Source organism: Alosa alosa, chromosome 5 (genome assembly GCF_017589495.1).
Source record: "Alosa alosa isolate M-15738 ecotype Scorff River chromosome 5, AALO_Geno_1.1, whole genome shotgun sequence".
Lineage (NCBI taxonomy): Eukaryota > Metazoa > Chordata > Actinopteri > Clupeiformes > Clupeidae > Alosa > Alosa alosa.
Window position 1 is genome coordinate 4,408,865 of NC_063193.1, and position 19,709 is coordinate 4,428,573.

The 19,709-nt window shown below is 42.8% G+C and overlaps 1 protein-coding gene across 2 annotated transcripts; it reads left to right on the top strand.

The window, feature by feature from the left end:
* The first annotated feature begins 202 nt into the window (after positions 1–202).
* Positions 203–19,682, top strand: fbxw8 (F-box and WD repeat domain containing 8). 2 transcript variants are annotated; one of them, XM_048244291.1, is made up of 12 exons: positions 203–520; positions 617–786; positions 937–1,041; positions 1,243–1,407; positions 1,535–1,623; positions 3,018–3,175; positions 4,520–4,716; positions 6,334–6,546; positions 13,039–13,166; positions 17,729–17,902; positions 18,372–18,488; positions 19,252–19,682. In XM_048244291.1, exons 1-12 carry the CDS (start codon positions 301–303, stop codon positions 19,412–19,414), a joined length of 1,899 nt encoding a protein of 632 aa, XP_048100248.1. In that variant the 5' UTR covers positions 203–300; the 3' UTR covers positions 19,415–19,682. The 2 variants fall into 2 exon arrangements, with proteins under 2 accessions (XP_048100248.1, XP_048100246.1); XM_048244289.1 differs by having other exon boundaries at positions 203–786.
* Positions 19,683–19,709: the final 27 nt, after the last annotated feature.

A 19,709-nucleotide genomic window follows, 5' to 3' on the forward strand; every position in this document is an offset into this window, starting at 1 on the left:
AAATGCACACACATAACTCCGTATGCATGGATTTAGCTGGATGGGTTTAGCATGGATTTTTTTCTTTCTAAAATAAAACAATATAAGGTAATCAAATGCAAAATGGTTTGCAACAGCAACCAACAGTAGCCTTTACTGCGGTAAAGCACAGTGGAACGTTTTGCGTTAGAACATCAGTCCACACGGAACTTTTAGAAGAATGGACTGTATATTTGTTTTCTTTCACGGTCTCTGGGTTTGGCTGTGAAGTGTTGCGCAGTGTAATGACTTAAAGTGCACAATACTGGAATGTAAATAACAATGGAAAAAGATGAGTTATTGGCCTTCAGGGAGCACTGGAAACAGGAATTAAAGAAAACGACTCAAGCAGAAAGCACTGGGTCGAACCTTGGGGTAACGTTACACAGCGCCCAACCCAGTGTAACTCTTATTGGCACTAAATCTACATATTTCAAAGATAGGTCGGAGGACAATGAAAGGGAAAATTGCTCTGATCGGTCTGGACACTATGACAGTCCAGGTAGCTCATACCAAGATCAGAAGGTTAAATACACATCACCGTGCACGACCTTAGAGGACCGTGCAAAGCATCAACCACAATATGTGTCCATTGCAGAAGGCTTATTAGATGGAAGGACTAGTCCCTTGGTGGAAAGAATTGAAGAGGAGAGGACGCGAAGGAAAAGACAGCATGGTCACATTGACTGTCATTATAATGTACAGCCTCAGAAGAAAGTTGTTAGGCCCACTGGACAAAAGCTACTTGATCAGTTTATACAAGACTTGGTAAGATGCATGTGCTTGTTATTGTTTATATTGGTGTGGCACGTGGCAGTAGATGTATTGGATAAGCCTTAGTCGTTAAGAAATTACGTTGGATTAGGCCTACGTAAAACTTGATTAAGATACTCCTGCCTTTTGCATTCCTCTACTCAGAATGACACTAATGACATTCCCTTCTTTGATGTGGAACTGCCATACGAGTTGGCACTGAAGATATTCCAGTTTCTTGGCCGACGTGATCTGGGAAGATGTGCTCAGGTATGCTAAAACTGGCAAAGGAATATTGATGGATGTTTAGGCTACACTACATGCTACATAGATAGACAATACGTTACAGATAATTAACCGCCTAGAAAGGTTGTATTTAAATAATTTGAAAGTGTTTAGAAAACAATTTGTTCACAGTTGTATAGTTAGCAGCTAATACGCGTTGTCTTGATTTCACCATCCGTGGCCAAGGTAAGCAAAGTCTGGAAGGGGCTGGCAGATGATGAAGTGCTGTGGTACAACCTGTGTCTGGAAGAGGGATACCACAGCGGAGCGAACGTCTCGGACTCCCCCTGCTGGAAGAGTAGCCTGCGGGATTGTCGGAACACTGACAAACTAGTGTGCTCCAACTGGAAGGTAATAGAACAGCTTCATATTTTGTATTGATTGACGGACCCACATCGGTCCAAAATCGTCATTAAGACGACCAACTGATGCAAAACAGATGCAAAATAATTTGCCAATCTTGTATGTTCAATATTAGAATCGTGTTGGATCTATCAGTCATCTCCAGTTTGAGTTGGGAAAGATTCTATGTGATGTCAGCTGCTGCAGTGGATATGTATTTTCTGGGTAAGTTTGAAGTGGATTCATTAAAGTTACCTCTAACTTTGTTATTCCTATATGTCTCATAACATTTGCATGGACAATTATTAGGCCCTATTATTATTGATCATAATGCTGAACTCTCCTGGACAGTACGCAGATGGAATTTTGTGAATATTTAGCATTTTTGTGACTTAGACATCCTATATAAAATAAGATTTGATGTACTTTATATTGCCACACAACAATGTTGGTGGTAATTGTTTGATGCAGCAAAAAGGTAGCTCAGTCCAGTGAAAAAGAGGCAATGGGGAAAACATAGTAGCCTAGTTGTTGTTTCATGGCAGGTCAGCAGATGTGTTGATTAATCTTAACGATGAGTGGAAGAAGATGTTATTAAAGCAACATTGTTTTCGATGATATGGTCCGGTAGGCCTTCCCAAGGGCATACGTTGTTGCTATATATTGCTGTTGCCAAATAACAGTTATCAGCCATCCAGAGTCATTAGATATCAGTGTCATTAGATATCGGTATCGGCCCTTAAAAATACTTATCAGTTGACCCCTAGTCACAACCAATTATACTGCTGGCTTTGTATTTGTTCACTTTGTTCTTTGTTTGTCTGTCCAATATCCTATACCAGACATCTTTTGTTGACGACGATATTCTGAAGTTGACATACATTTATTGAGGATTTGTCAAAAACTCTACAACAGAACAACACAATAAGAATCATCTGTTGGCTAAATAGTATTGTTATTCCCAGATAAAAGAGTTGTCATGCCTTTAAAGGTTTCCTTTGGGGATTAGATGAAGATTGCCTGAGGATGCTAGATTAAAGCCCCCTCTCTCTTAAGTGGGTAGCGTGAAGCAGTTGGCAGCCCGAGAGCGCCCAGGCAGCCCCCTCCAGCCACCCAGTGCCAGTCCTGAGCTCCTTCCAGTGCAGGGTCTCCTGAAGCCCTCGGCAGCTGGTGTAGAGACGTCTGTCTCCGCTGTCAGCCTGAACCCAGACCAACTGAGTAGGGCCCAGCTGCCACCAGCATCCCCCAAAATAAAAATAAAGAGCATTTGTACAGCCAGCAGCCTCTCCCATTTATAAAGAGACATCCACATAATGGTGCTACTGCCTTTCTTTTTATAAAGAGACATTTACATTTAAAAAAACAAAACAAATTGATGCAGCAATTACGGTATGTATGTCTTGGTGTAGTAGACCATTGACTGTATATAAGGGTGTAGACACTGACAGTATTGATTAAATAATGCATGGTTGCATAATGCCTAAGTAAGTGATTTCATAAATACCTTAAATTGATATTTCTATATGAATCCAAATTTATGGGTGTGAATCAGGAACTAATATCTAGCTTCAGGTGTAAAATCACCCGATACTCTTTGTCATCATGTTTACCTTGTTCAGGTACACCTCAGGTGATGTCCGTCTGTGGGACACCCATCATTGGGATTCAGAGGCGTCTTACCTTAGGCCGACCCACGCCAACATGGATGTCACCCTAAAACCACACATCAGTCATGTCCAAGTCAACAAGATAGTGGCAGCGGCAGCATTTGATGATGGTAAGGAAGATATTTTGAAAGACTGGTAAACATTTTGCTTTGCATTAAAGATTTTGCAGTGGTCCTCTGTGTTTTTAATGGTGTTTATGCTCGTCCTACCCAGTACATAGTAAATAGGTAGAACAGATGTTTTTTTTACTTTTTTTTTTTTTTGAGCTAATACTTTTCTGTGTTTGAATGGGATGTGATTTGATTCATTACATGTGGCTATGCAAATCTAACAAAAGGAGTATGTAAATGTATGATGGTGCTCATATTTAGATGTGTATTAGATATGTTCAACATCACACAATTATTATACCCATGTATTCATGTATAACAAAACAGAGCTATGCCTGTCAAGCTAGGTCCTGCCTCTCATTTGTGCTGTTTCCGAAATTGAGACCAATGTGTTTGTGTTAGTGATAGGTCCTGGCAATACCAAATCTCACGGGTTTGTATGTGTCTCATGCTAATTACAGCCTATTTTGGCTGATTGAATTTGGTGGCACTCTGACCTTCTTTTATTCAGAATGTTGTTGGGGAAAAAAACAGGACCAGAAAGGAAAGTATAATGAGCCGCCTGCCGTCCACACCATCCAAGCACAGTGGACTTTTTCCCCTCTTGAAACTGAATAACTCTTTCGTTATAATCAGTCATTTAACATGGAAATTACACACCCATTTCACCCATCAGTGTTTTGACTATTATTTACATAGCCTATTTGAGAGCATTTACGTCTGATTATCTTCATTATGTGAATATGCTGATCAGTGTCTTTGTTGGTGGACCGTCTTTAAAGTAGTGTCTCCATTGCAGCCTTGTAACCTGACAGAAAAGCTTGGTTAATATGTAATAACACCAGAACACCAGACGCTACATTATTATTTTGATTTAACTGCATGCAGTGCAAAGTACAATACACACCTTTTTTATGCCATAGCAATTTCTACAGCCATAGCCCTCCTTGATTCCTTTAAAAGTAAGTAATTGTTGTAAGGCAGTTGAAGTAGTAAGTCAAGTTATAATTAAACAATTAGGTCATGTTTTTTTTTTTGCCAACAAAGAATATACATTGCAACATTAAAACATCAGTGAAATAAGCCTTATTATACCACAACAGGTTGTTGTTTTTACAACAAACAGTTTAATTTAGTTATTTTTGCCAAGGGTAAACGACACCTTTAAAAATAAAATGAATTTGTGTTTGTACATCTGTCTTCGCTGTTAGCAGTGAACACTTTTGGCCATTGTATCCAGTTGATCCTCTTGCTTCCATTCTGTCTCAGTTGTTTGTGCATCCATCTGTCTGTACTCTTGCTTTCTTTACGTGGTGGTCCAACATATCTTCTCTCCCCTGATAGGATCAGTGGATGTATGGAGCACGGAGACTGGGTCCGAACCCGTCCACCATCTCCAGCACCTCCAGAAGGTTCATGCTCTGGCGCTGTGTCCAGACCACCCCACCGTGGCCACTGCCTGTGGGACAGACGTGCGTGTGGAAAGCCCTGATGAAAAGGGCTACTGGAAGACCCTCTGCCTTACCCAGCTACCCAAACCTGTGAGTAGTGAGCTGTCTTAGATTTCTTTTTTCTTCCAGTACTCTAGTACAGTCCACTCTTTATGATTCTCTATAGCATTGGTTCTCAAAGTGGGGTCCGCAGCACATTGTCAGGGGGTCCCTGACAAAGTTTGCTACAAAATATGAAATTGTCTTATATGGTGAAAAATGCTACAGTATCAGTATTTTCCCAATTGATCTGCTGATATGTTACATCAATACATCAAAACACTTTACTATTAATTAACCGCCAACAAAATGAAAGTTATGTGAAGCAAACACTATGTGTTCAACACAATAGGCCTACATTTGACAAATAAACAACAATCCTTTAAAAAAATCCTACATACTGTCAAAGTTTGCTAACATGACTATTGTGGTATTAGCACGCTATGTTTTTAAAATACATACAGTATAACATAAGCATCTAACAGAAAAAAGGCTATACAGCTAAATTATTAACTTAAGTTTTATGTCTTGCGATTATGAGGGGTCCTTGGAGAATTTTCCACTCCATGAGGGGTCCCCGGCCCACAAAAGTTTGAGAACCCCTGCTCTATAGAACCCATATATAGAACACAATCCACAGTGTTGGAATATACAGTATACAGGAATAACGGCCGCCGAGGTGTCCTGTTATACGGAATTAATGGACGAGGGGGAGAGGCAAAGACCTCCTCGCGGCCAAGAGCGAGCCTCCTTAAGTCCATTAATTCCATATAACTGGAACACTGAAACCCGTTATCCCGCTATCACCGGGTTGCCACTGTAAAGCAAAGGAAACACGCGGTTCCGTGTAAAAAGAAGCTCACTAGTTCAGCTTTTTGTACAACTTTCGTTGGCCCTATAACAGGATAGCATGGACAGTTAGCTTGTTTACAGTTTATTCCATTGTTGCGAAGCCTGCCTCCAGGCTCCAACATAAGCATTGATATGGAACAGCGATTAAACTTTTTTTAACAGATCTACTTCATAGGTGTCCCGTTATTCAGAATTAAAAGCCACCCCGCCAGCCAATCAGAAAAGAGTATTTCTTCTCTCCGGGTGATAAGTAAAGGATAATGTAAAGAACACCTGATAATGACCGGCGTTCTATACATTATCCCTTGTATATACGCTCCATTGCACTAAGTGACCGCACTACTTGCGGAGTAATATGAAAGACGTGATTCAGAAGCACATGTATGTTTCAGTGGTCATTACATGGTGCATATTTAACCACGTTGGGAACATTGGGAAATCCAATTTAATTCAATGGAGCATTCTATTAGTATTGTCGTCGTATAATAAGCAGTGATATTCAGTGATTAGATGATATGGCATATCCAATGATATACAGTGATAGTATGTCATATCCAGTGATGTTCAGTCATAATATGCCATATCTAGTGATATCCACATACAGTATCTAGTGATATCCATAGTGATAACATTGTATATCTGATGATATCCAGTGATATGCCATATCCAGGAAATCAGAGTGGTGATATGGCATATCCAGTGATATCCAGTAAAAATATGTCATGTCCAGTGACATCCAGTGGTACCATATGTCTGGTGTTTTAAAGTGATATATTTGCTGGAGTCTGATTTTTTCTCTCTGTCTCATGCTGACAGGTGGATAACCTGCGTCTGGTGCCGGGCAAGCAGGCATCTCCGCTGGCTGTGGCTTCAGCCAGTGAGAGCGTCTATCTCCTGGCGCCTGGGCAGGACCAGAGGGTTCTTCACTCTGTCTACGGCCACCCAGTCACCTGTCTGGACGTCAGTGACACACAGGCAGCCATTGGGGTCAAGAGCTGTGGCTGGGCCATGAACGACGGAGGAAACAAGGTGTGTTCAGGGAAACAGTTCCTCTCTAATCTCCACTCTATGCTCCAAAGATAGGAATCTCTGCAGAAACATTACAAACACACACACACACACACACACACACACACACACACACACACACACACACACACACACACAAAATATTAAGTAGGTTTGTGGTAATTGTGATGAACACGAGTGAGTTAAATAAGAAGCTTTGAAAAATAGCCAAGACCATTGTGTACAAAACGCCTACAATACACAAGAGACATTACACTCTCTCTCTCACACACACACACACACACACACACACACACACTCTTACCTGTGTTTAACTAATAAGTGATATAGTGGGAATGGTTATTTTTAGGACCATTCGCTGGTGATTTCATAGATCCCTCTGAGTTTTGCTGCTCCTCAGGAGAGCACTCCTAATTGAAGTTAAAAGCTTTATTTAGCTGTTCTCACATTGATTTCCCTCCGAGACACTGTATTTTGAAAACACTCCCGCAGCCTGCCTGTGTCTTAAATCACTCTGTTGACACCCTCCCCAGAAAACAAACTCAGTCCAGGCAGACACGCACGCTCCCCCTGTGCTTATGCTGGCCCTAAAATACAACTCGACATGCCTCCTGAGGCTCCTTAACAACCGATTACCATCTCTCACAAGGTTTATGTCATCAGAGTAATGGTGGCATTGCATAACTTAAACAGGCAGTATATCAACTTCAGCGTTGAAGTCATAGTAGTCATAGAAGTAATATAGCCATAGACATACACAAAAGGGCAGTGGCTCTGTGACATGACTTGATATAGCCTTTTCCCAGCATAGAACTCACAGCACACTTCCACACAGGATTGCATTCAATCTAATGCAGTTTTTACAAAGTGTTCTACAACATCTGCATTTTGTGCTGTTTTACACTGACCTACCCAACCATATATTGGACACGGTGGAGCAGCAGTAGGGACACTGTCTGGCAATCGGTCAGCCGGAGTTGATGTGTGATTCAAACCTTTTTCTTAAGCACATGGTTTCATTTGTAAAATATCATGGTAAGAACATGGTATCTAATAAAGAGTTGCCAAGAGACAGAGCAGTCACCCCACTTGGCCTCGAACCTGAGTCTCTGGAGTACTCCACCTGCAGCATGACCGTAAAGCCAGGCTCGTAGGTATGGCAGTCAGAACCCATACTTCACCATAGCGACAGCACTCCGTCACATAAGGCTTTCACCAATACCCCAGAGTTAATGACCAATACAGATCAGTGACAGTAATGCAAACTAACGGTCAGTCCTTGACCTTGCCAATATTCTAATATTTAGATGGTCGAATGCATTAACCACTTTTTTGCTGACTTTAGTAAATATCCAACCGCGGAACAACAAAGAAGAAGCCATCAAGGTCATATACCTGTGACCAGGGCTAAAACAGGTCAAACAGAGATCTCACACTGTAAGCTTATATGTAGTAGTACACCTATACTATACTATACTAGACTTATACTAATTGTGTACTTATACAATAATATATTCTAATATTACCCGACACATATGGCCTATCTATTGTGTATATTACTTGACATATTATTTAACATACTCCAGATGATTGTGTCTTTAAGAGTTGCGGTGTATGATGTATGATGCACTGTGTGCAGGACTCTGAGTTGATGGATTGTGTGCTATTGATTGTGTGCTTTTCATCATTCCCATGGAGCAGCCATCATGACTCTGCTGAAATCACTGATTTTAAAAAGCACATCTCACAAATCTCAATCAGTCCCTGACTGACCACCTCGACCAGAGGGGCGAGGTAGCAGCGGGACGGACGGCAGAAGTGGGCGCTGACAGAGATGAATGGGCACGTGATGGCTACAGATGGCACTCTTTCTTTATAAAACAGCATCTTGGCAGTTACTGCTCCACTGACATCACCTCCATTAGGACACACTCTCATTACTGTCCCTGGCATGACACACACACACACACACACACACAAAGAGTCTCTTCTTGCACTCACTCACATACATACACACACACACACATACACACGCACACACACACACACACACACACACACACACACACACACACACACACACACACATACTTTCTTACACACACAAACTCTTCGCAACATTTCCACACTTCCACAGACCCTAACAGTGGTTGATGATGATGCACACATGCTTCCTGGCATCAGAACCTCTACCACAGTGGGTGCCATGTATTTGCTTATGAACTAACAAAAAACCCAGCTCCCCTCCCTCAAAGACTCGGTTGCCAATCCCTGGTTTGGTTACTCTCCACAAACCCTTATCTCAGTCAATATGTTCCCCAGGCCTCTCCTCCAAACCGCACAGGAAGCTGTTACTGCAAGCCTGGCTGACACCGTTCTCACCACGTCTACCAGATTCACAGCGCTTTAAAAAAAAAAATGTCTCTAAATCAAAAAGACAAATCAACTACGGCATCTTCCTGCTGTGAAAGGGAAGCGGCGTTCGCCAGCTCCGGGACCACTGAAAAACAGAGGTGTTTATATGCTGTTTAACAAGATGACATATGCCTAATTAAAAGCTGTCAAATAGCACGGGCTGGTGGCCAGGGAGATTTTCCTAAAGGTGCGCACGTACGCTCACTCGCTCGCTTTCTCACTCGCATGCCGGTGAGGAAGTGTAAGTCACGGCCCTCATTTGCACCTTACTGCTTCTCGTAATGTGTCGCCGTCAGAAGATGGGTGGAGGTGCAGCAGGTGGCAGAGAGTGTGTGTGTGTGTGTGTGTTTGTGTGTGTGTGTGTGTGGTGTGGCGGAGCCCGTGTAGGCTGCAGCCCGCAGTGTGGGTGGTGTCTGCTGTGAGGAAGAGCTGCGTCTCTCTCTGACTGTGTGCTGACAGCTGTTGTTCCACACATGCCTTCTCCTGGTGTGTGTGTGTGTGTGTGTGTGTGGGTGTCTGTGTATAGCTGTGTGTGTGTGGGTGTGTGTGGGTAGAAGATCTGAAAGCAGCAGACACATCTGAAAGCAGCACTGAAGTTTCTGGTTCTTAATTGTGATGGCCGTGTCTTTGGCAGGGCTTCTTTTTAAAGTCAGTTGATCTTTTGAAATCTACTTTGTTTTAAGTGATAATCTATAATAGATGAAGCTCTTCTCCCTCACACCCCCATAGTTTCTGTTTGCATCACTGCATGGGTGGCATCCTGTGCGGAAAAGCTGCACATAAAAGCTGCACTGACATGACTACCACTGTGTCTTTTCTAGTTAGTTGATCTTTTGAAATCGAACTTTGTCTATAGTGATAACCTATATGTAATGAATCTCTTCTCTCACACGCTCCCATCATGCTCTCTGTGTGTGCGTCACTGTGAGAGTGGCGTCCCTTAAGGAAGAGCCACTGGCATGACGGCACACATCAGCCTCTGCTGTTGCTCTCCTGCTGTGCACACTGATGTTGTGATGCTGCTGAGCTGCTGTTAGCGTGTTGTTTTTCACACACCCTCTCCTGCTGTGCACACTGATGTTGTGATGCTGCTGAGCTCTCACTAGTTGCACAGTCCAGGTTCACCCAAACAGACAGGAGATTCGTTTAGTTCTGTCTGAAGATGCTTCTTCATTTCTAGTGATGATTGTGTATATTTCTTAGTTAATTGATCTTTAGAACGAGATTTCTATCTTTAGTGAAGATTAAGATGAAGATTCCATCTTGAGTGATGGTCTTTAAGTAATAACTATAAGTATTCGCTTTGGAAAAAGCATCTGCCGAATACCATGAGCATAATCAGTGTGTAGTGTGTGGGTGTTTAGATGTGACGAAGAGCTTTACTGACATGGCTGCATGGCTGTTTTGCACATGCCTCCCAAAGGTGAGTGCAGGCCGATCTGAAGGGAGACGAATGGGGATGATGTGATGGTGCTCCACCTGGTAAACTCCTCTATCTTTGTTACATGCAGATAGGTGGTTTCTTATTTGTAGTCATGCTTTGACGGTTTTGTTTCCTTGCATCTGCTTGTGCTTGCTTTTGTCTTTTCACTTTTTTGGTTGTTCCTTTTTTCATTTGTTGTTTCATTTTGTGTCTGTGTCTGTCTGTGTGTGTGTGTGTGTGTGTGTGTGTGTCTGTGTCTGTGTCTGTGTCTGTGTGTGTGTGTGTGTGTGTGTGTGTGTGTGTGTATGCGTGTATACATACAGTATATGCGTGCATGTCGTGTCTGTCTGTGTCTGTTTGTCTGTGTGTGTGTGTGTGTGCGTGTATATGCGTGCATGCTGTGTGTGTGTGTGTGTGTGTGTATGCGTGTATGCGTGCATGTCGTATCTGTCTGTTTGTCTCTGTGTGTGTGTGTGTGTGTGTGTGTGTGTGTGTGTGTGTATGTGGGCATGTTGTGTCTGTTTGTCTGTGTGTGTGTGTGTGTGTGTGTGTGTGTGTGTGTGTGTGTGTGTGTGTCACTTACCTCTCAGTTGGAGGTGTATCATCTCAGGCATGGCGTTTAGGGAGTGCAGTGTGTTGGGAGGGTGGAGGTGGAGTAATGTCCCACCTGCCTTGTCCCTGCCAGAGACTCTCATGCCAGAGACTGGTAGAAGATGACAGGCTTCAGACGGCTTCTGAGATAATTAGAATCTTCACATCCTTATGGTCTAGGATGATTTTTTTTTTTTTTGATAATTTACATTTCACACTTATTCTCAAATATGTCTCAGGTCTGTTTGGAATCACATAGCATAGCATTAAATAGTTTGTTTGGTGGAGCTGAAGAAGAGAGAAGCAGCAAAGCTGCTTTCCAGTCCAGAATCTAACCCCTCAGATACGCCATCCGACGGCAGAACAGGTGTAAACCGCTAGACAGGGTCACTTTTCATCAAATTCTCAAAAGCATTCTCTGTTGTGCTTGCTGAACTGTCTTCTATTAAAATAAATAATAATACAACAACAACAACAATAGCAAAAAAAAAATAAACGTCATGCCAAAGTGGTGTTGGAGATTTTGGCAAGCTTCAGAGCCGCCCACAATTAAATCTGTCTGGCCTGAACAGCTGACACTAAAACAGCTGGCAGGCTCTCAATCCTTACATCATGCCTGTCTGTCCACCTCCCTCGTCTTTGTTTCGCACCTTTTTCAAGAGCTTAAATTATTCAGGTCCAGTTTTTTTTTTTTTTTTTTTTTTTAAATCTCACACGACACAGTCATTGGTTTTGCCAATTTGGAGAAGAAGGCTAAAAGCAGATGTCCAATTTACCCGTTATTTTCCAAAAGCTGGCTTATTTGAGTGATATGAGTAATTAGCCTGCATCTTTTGAAGGAACGCGAGCCCGGTTCCCTATTGAAGCCTTCCACCTCTTTTGTGCTTCTAGAATGTTCTCATCTGCATGTATTTATGAATGCACAGGTGAATAATGAGTGCATCAGCGGGGTGAGCACCACTTCACTGCTGTGGAAGCCCAGTTAGTGTAATTCACTGCTTTGAAAAACAAACCAACACTATTCTGCTATTCTGTTTTCACTCTGTGTTTTTTTTCCACATGAGGTGCTGATAGGGCAAAGGCTCAGTGTTCATTAGCTGCCTTAGTGTGGATTCTGGGAAGTGACATGCTCATCATTACAGTGCTTTCTGAAGTCTGCTGTTTGTGTTATTGGCTTTCACACTCCCTGCTTCTGGCCACAGTGTGTGTGTGTGTGTGTGTGCGCGTGCGCATGCGTCGCCACCACCATCACCATGTAAATTACGATTCAGTTCTTTTTTGTCGGCGCCGCACCATAAAATCCATTGTTCATCCAGTTAAAAAACTTGCTAATGTGCGTGGCAAGTGCACAGCAAACTCATGTTGGTGTACACCGGGCTTTTAGAATCAGCTGGTTTAAGTGAATAGTTGGCACAGATATGTGGTAGGACTTTTACTGTCTGAAGCTGGGTGTGTGTGTGTGTGTGTGTGTGTGTGTGTGTGTGTGTGTGTGTGTGTGTGTGTGTGTCTGTGTCTGTCTGTCTGTCTGTCTGTGCGTGTGTGTGTGCGCGTGCGTTCACTCTAGTGACACTTCAGCATTAAGATGAACCAGACTAGACAGGATAAGTCAGTTCTAGCGATGTGTTTTTTCTCTCCCCCCTTAATCTCAAAGCCTAAGACCAGAAATAGTCAAAGCCTGTTGATTTAGCACCAGTAATGGTTTGCTTTCTTCCGTCTCAGTCTTAAAGATCTTTTGGAAACATCCTAAGCCTAGCAAACTATTATTGATGATGCTTTACCTCCCTTCCTTTGGGAAGAGACAGGGGTTGTAATGCATCAGTGTTATTGATGCACTGCCTTGAACTTGCAGAACTGCCCAGTGATCACCTTCAATGTTTATTTAGTTATTCCTTTCATGTGTCAGTTTTTGCATAGTCCTTCTTACAAACAAACAAACAAAGAAACCACACCAAAACCAACCTGCTTGGCGGAGCTAACAACCTGAGCCAGGTGCGTCTGTGCCAATGATGGTCTGCTTCCCTCCCACTTCCCTCCCATCCCATCCTATGCCCCCCTCCTCACAGATCCAGGTGTACGGTCTGGAGACGGGGCAGCTGGTGGCGTCCGTGGGCAACTCAGCGGGAGACTTCACCTGCATCAACCTCCGAGATGGCCCCCTTCACCTGCTAGTGTGTGGGAATAAAGACAGGAGGTACATAATGCACCATTTGTTTGGCACCATTTAGACACATGGATGTACACTATATGGACACACCTGGCCATTACAACTACAGGAACTTTTAGGACATTGCATTCTAAATCAATAGGCATAGAATGGCTTTCACCTTTCTAAGAAGGGTTTCCACAAGAGTTTTGCGTGTGTCTGTGAGTTTTTGCCCATTCATCTAGAAAAGAATTTGTGAGGTTGAATGAAGCACGTGAATTCAGTGAATAAGTGGTGGAGAGTTCCAATACTTTTGTCCATACATTACATTCAGTTATCTTCCATATCACTATTCAGGAGTAGTTACTATACATGGGTTTCATCCGGTCCCTTTCCACAGGTGTGTAAAATCAAGCACCTAGATTATGAATGCAGATTGCATGGTGCTTGATTAATACACCTGTGGAAAAGGATCTGATGAAATCCATGAATACATAGCATGATGGTAATACACAGTCTAGTGCATTATGAGGATAGGCTTTAAAAGCTCGACACCACCAGTGTGGGACTGACGTAATGCCAAGTATTGCTTGAATGAAATCTAGCTGGTTTTGTCTAAAGCGAATGTTTTGAAACTTGAAATGGGTAGCGTAGCGTAGTGGCTAAGGAGCTTGGCCAGAAATGTTATAGGTTCAAAACTTGAGTTGCTCTGGGAATACGTAATGTAAGGCTCTTGATAAGAGTGCCTGCCAAATGAATGAAGTAGGAAATGTCACTATATGAATGTCCATAACAATACAATGATTTGCTTTTGTATTTTTGCGATTGACCTACAAGTCTATTTGTAGTTGAGTAATTGCTTGGCATGTACTGTATTTCAGAGTTTGTCCGTATTGTGTGCTGTAATGTAAGGGCACTCAGGCGACTAACATTACGCCCAGTCCATGTAGATTTCCTTCCATGTCAGTCTCTAAGCTAGATTTGTGTTTTTTGACTCTTTATTATTCACTTTGAACAAGACTGAATGAAATTCATGGAATGTGATCAATTATGGAGAGGGTGTGTGTGCATGTGTGTGTGTGTGTGTGTGCGCGTGCGTGTGTGCGTGCATGCCTGTGTGTTCATGTGTTCATGCATTTGTGAGTCTTGTCTAGACTGTAGATGTAGACTGTGCATTACATTATCTGGTGTGTTTCACCTGGGGGCTGTTTGTTGTGCAGACAGAGGGAGTCTGGAGTAAGTGTGAGAGGGTTGCATCTTCTTCCTCTTTCCCTTTTATTCTCTTTCTCTCTCTCCCTTTAATTCTCTCTTTCTCTCTCACTCCCCTTCTCTCTTTCTCTCAGTCTTTCCCTCTCTCCCTCCCCACATCTGTGTTCTGGCTTGCACAAGTAGAGGGAATTAAACAAAGGAGAGATGGCTTCTCTCTTCTGCCCCTTTTGTTGACAGGGTGAGCACATCCTTTTGGCAGGCAGACGGAAACTTGGCTGCTTTTAATTGATGAACTCCAACTGTGCTTTCTCTAGTTTTTTATTATCAGGCTTCTTTGGTTGTTGTTGTTGTTTTTGTGAGTTGTGACCAGTTGGCCTCTAGCAACACTTTGGCATGGCTGTAAGTCGGCTTCCACCTGCGATTCAATTGCGTTTTACACCCCACTTCTCCTCTGCGCTCCTGTGGTGTGCTGATGAAGTCGTTAACTTTGCAAATCCCACCAGACTCAAGGTGAATATATTTGTAAGAAAAGGTAGATTACCTTGTTCTGAAAGAACAGAGAACAAACAAGGCATTGGCTGGTCTCCATGTAGCATTATGGGGGTACCCACTTCGTTAAGAACATACTAGAAGGGTCATGTTCCTGGTCAGAACAACAAAGCTAGATGATGTACTATTTTAAGGTAAGCGTGCATGCTGCTGTCCCAAGTCCTTAATGCTACTGTATGTAGTGCAGGATAGTAGAGGTAGCCAGCATGAGGTTTTTATGCAGCTGCTGGTTTTCCAAAAGTAGGATAGGCATGATTGACTGAACTCATATACTGCACACAATTTGTTCCCCCTTCAAACAGTAATGTTGCAAACCTTGTGGGTTAATATGGTCTTGGGGTATGTATTTATTTCATTTTCATTCAATAATCTCCACGCAAAAAACCCCATCCCAGTTAATGTGAATATGTTAGCATGAACATGCAAGGTGGTACTCTTTATCTGGGCTCTTAGTGAACCAGGCCCATAGTGACAGTGGGTGGCAAATACAGAAACACTTTGTATGCCACTCTAACGTGGTATGGCGCGCCAGCTTGGCCTGGTCAGCATTGGCCTCTTCTGTTCTTCACTCAGTCCAGGAGGCAAAAGCAGAGAGGGGGGTGGAGGGCAGTGTGTGTGTGTGTGTGTGTGGGGTGGGAAGTCAGTGTCTGGATGTCCATTAGGGTGGCCCAAGGCCAAGACCTTAATGTGTCTGGTCTCTTCCCTCCCTCTCCTCTGGCCAGTGAGAGCCCCCCCCTGTTCTCCGCAGTTACCAAAGAGCGACCGGAGTGATTATGTCCTGATGAGACCTTGCAGGGACGTGGCAGCTCTCTGCCAGTCTGTCTGAGTAAACAGGACGAGTGCGTGGGCACATAGGCACCATGGAGAGGGTACATTGCCCGTGCTGTGCCCCGTCCTGTGCCCACGTCATGGCCATACGTTCAGAAGAGTAATGACCCCTGTACCTGCCAACCCCTTGCTATTTAGTAGGGGTGTAAAGGTACACATATTCGTACCAAATCCTTTAATGTAAAGGACGTTAGGTTCAGTACAGATGTATACCGAATGTACTTAATGCAGTCTTTTACAGTAATCAACAATTTTAGGCTAGCAGTACCTACAGGCTCACCGTACCGGAAATTAACCGAATCGTGACTTCAAACCCATACACACCGAACCGTTATTTTTGTGTACCGTGTCACCCCTATTTAATGCAGATTTTACGGGACAGTCGCAGACTGGTTGTTTTATCATAACTTACTATTCAGTTTGGAAGAATTCCCAATGAGTCCCGTTTATTTACTATGTTCACAATAATAATAATAGTAATAGAGATGTTAATAGAGATGGTTTTAGAGATGATTTGACTATGGGCAAGGTCAGTGCAGTCTCAAATGGGTTTGGGGAGGGAGTTCCCAAGGGAAAGGGCAGAATGGAGCAGCCTCGGTCACCCTAAGTTTTACACATTGTCCATTTGTCATATGTAATTGCAATTCTTCTCTCTTTAGTTCTATTTTTTTCCTGTTTTTTCCGTCTTGTCTTCTCTAGAAGGCTCTTTGGCATGATTAGTCAGAATGCTGATTAATTGAAACATGTCTGCTAACTGGCTGCGCAGTGGAGTCAGTTTCCATTCCAACATTAGATTTATGAGCATTAGAGCTTGCCAATGACAGGTCACACACACACACACACACACACACAAAAGCATACTCACTCATGAATTTAAAATGCCTCCTTTATTTGAAAAAAAAAAAAAATCAACCAGATCTCGTCACTTAGCACGAGCCTCACCGAAGACCCCAAAGCCTGTTAGAAGTGTAGGCCCACCCCTGGTGCATTTTAATAGCACGACGCCCCAAAGTGCCCTGTCCCTGCCACAGGCCCAATCTGATTTGGGTTAATGAACTAAGGAGGGCCATCTGCATGGTGCCGTCCTCTGGCCGCCAATGCTCCTATTTAAGAAAATTAAAGCCTCGAGCAGATGGAAGCAAACTCCAGTGGGCATTTGTGGCTCGTATAACTCTTTTCTGAAAGAATCTCTTTTTTCTCTCTCTTTCCTCTTGGTAATTAAGGGGTGCATTGTCTTCCAGGCTGTGTAAGCATTAGATACTGTGGAGATGCAATTAGGCAAAGTGACTAGATTTGATAAAGCCTGCATATTTTATATTAATATGATATCATGTAAATTAAAATATGTTGTCGGAGCACACACTGCGCATTAACTGCAATGGCTTGAAGTCCGTGCCGAGACGGAACAAACCGTAGAGAAGATGGTGTAAGTGAAGATCTACATAAATATGCTCAGATTGTATCAAAGTATTATTATGTTCCATTTATACGTTAAGATATTTAAAGCTTTGAGATCATGATGATCAAACCATTCCCTCCACGTCTGAAGCATATAGACAGCAATCAGCAATCAATAAAATCAGTTCATTTACTCTCCATATTTTGTGAGGTTGTACAAAATGCACATCTCCGAGCAGAATCTTAAGGTGGTAGAATTTGTCTTTACAGGTTCACTGGCTGGAAGCAGAAGTCATTAGCTGATGTCATGCCAAGAATAGCACATTTCCCTTACTGTACGTCCCCATGTGAAATGAATGTTTTGATTAGTCAGTGTGATTGTGATAACCCAAAAGATGTCTCCCTCTCCCATTTCCTCCCTTCCTTAACTCCTTCACCCTGCCACCTTCTCTCCTTCCCTCTTTTCCTACATGTCATTTCTTCTCTCTCCATTTGACTCACTCTTTCTCCCTCTCCCCTTTCCTTCTCTCTCTTCCTCGCTCTCTCCCACCTTCTCTCTGTCCGTCCTCTCTCTCTCCCTTACTCTCTCTTTCTTTTTCTCCGCCTCACTTTCCCCTCATCCTCAGGGTGCGGGTGTTTGACCTGCGCTCAGGCCTCTCGGTGGCCTCTCTCTATGCCCACCACATGGGGGTGACAGCGGTGCAGGGGGACGACTGGAAGCTGGTGAGCGGAGGTGGCGAGGGCCTGGTGTGTGTGTGGGAGATGCGCATGGCAGCCAAGCTCTGGGAGATGCACAACAGGTCAGACAAGTGTGTGTGTGTGTGTGTGTGTGTGCTAGAGAGAGAGAGAGATTCACAACAGGTGAGACAGGTGTGGAGCCGGGGGGGTTGGGACAGTAATGAAACACCTGACAATGGCCACATCTGTATCAGGGTCTAGAGGCCACAGCACCTGACCGGCATACATCACAATATATAATATACATTACAAAATATAAATGAACTTTACATACTGTTTTACTTCTACTACCTGCCTTTTACAGAAGTACGTCATTTACATGACCGTGATAATAATATGTATTTAATACATTATGTAATAAATAACAGTGCTAATGATTATGATGTTGATAATGACAGGATGTGTCTATATCACTTCTGAAAATACTACAAAATAATCTTCTAAAGATGTAATAAATGGACTTATATACATATTTCATTGAGGTGTGTGTATGTGTGTGTGTCTACTCATGTGACTCCTGGTGGTGAGCAGACACCCAGTGCGGCACATATGGTTTGACGAGAGCACCCTGGTGACGGCCAACATTCCTGACGAGAAGTCTCCACGGGGGGCGTGCATCACAGACGATGACCTCACCGCTCATCGCAGGCGAGTTGAGCAGACTAACCCCCAACACCCCCCTCACACCATCACAGCTCTCACTTCCTCCTCCAGTCCCTCTGCTAGACCCATATCGCCCTAAATAGGAAGACAATGTAGCTTGCCATGTAGCGTGAATGTTATTCCTCAAGTCGCTTTGGATAAAAGCATCTGCTAAATGAATGTAAATGTGGTAGTGGCAGAAGGTTTTGGGTTAATACCCTGTCAGCACCTAAGGCTTTGCAATAACAAACAAATCATACAGAAATGCAGTATATATTATATAGATTGTATATGCTCTCTGTGGAACGGGGGCACAGCATGAAGTGATTATCGTATATAAACATGTGGACGGTAAGACAGAAATCCTATAGGAGTTGTCTGGTTAGTGTTAGATTTTGTTAACAGTTTTTAGCAGTTCTCTAGACAGGCACTCTGACGTTGAACAGATGAAGTCATGTCTAAAGGCAGGGCTGCACTGAGCTCTGTCTAAACAGCATGTTGTATACATCCGCCTCAGATTAAAGCACGACGCATAAAGTTCAACTTTGTTTAGTTTGATAATTAAATTGAATTAAGTCCATTAACCCTCACATCTAATAATGTGCCCTGTGGAAAATGTTTTTATTTACCTCATTCCCCTAGATGTCAGTTGTTACTCATCATTTCCTAAAACAGTGCCCCCTTGTGGTGTCCAGTGGTTGTATCGGAGCCGTAAGGGTTGAGACTAAAAGATCAGCACATTTTCACATTTTTCTTTCCTCTTCCACAGACACCGTGGAGTCATCTGCCTGTATGACTTCTCACCAGACCTTTCTGTTCAGGACCATGTTTTGCCCATCTGTCGGTCGAACTACATAGAGTCATCAGGCTACAACTACAACATCGGCCTGGCTATGCCATATGATATACTTCGAGAGCCCTCAACCACCTGATGACTCTGGAGGAATGTTGGACTTTTATATTAACTTTTATATATATTTTTTTTTTTTTTTCTCTGTTTTTAAACAACATACTGCTGAATTAATAAGCTGTATTAATGAAGATGTAATGTTGGTGTAATTTTATTGGTAATTCATTATTAATTTGAAATACTGTTTGATCAATTAGCTCCTGTCAAATTACTATTGTTTATCATGATTCATATAATCTATTCAACAGTGTCTGTGCTTTGATTAACAATGAAGATATAATTTCTTAAAAGCAGGTTTCCATCTCTTCAGAATCATT

Coding starts and splice junctions, on each gene's coding strand:
- fbxw8 (XM_048244289.1), top strand. CDS start 301: ATGGAAAAAGATGAGTTATTGGCCTTCAGGGAGCACTGGAAACAGGAA. Junction 1,042..1,242: donor ATCTGGGAAGATGTGCTCAG/GTATGCTAAAAC, acceptor TCCGTGGCCAAG/GTAAGCAAAGTCTGGAAGGG. Junction 4,717..6,333: donor TTACCCAGCTACCCAAACCT/GTGAGTAGTGAG, acceptor TCATGCTGACAG/GTGGATAACCTGCGTCTGGT.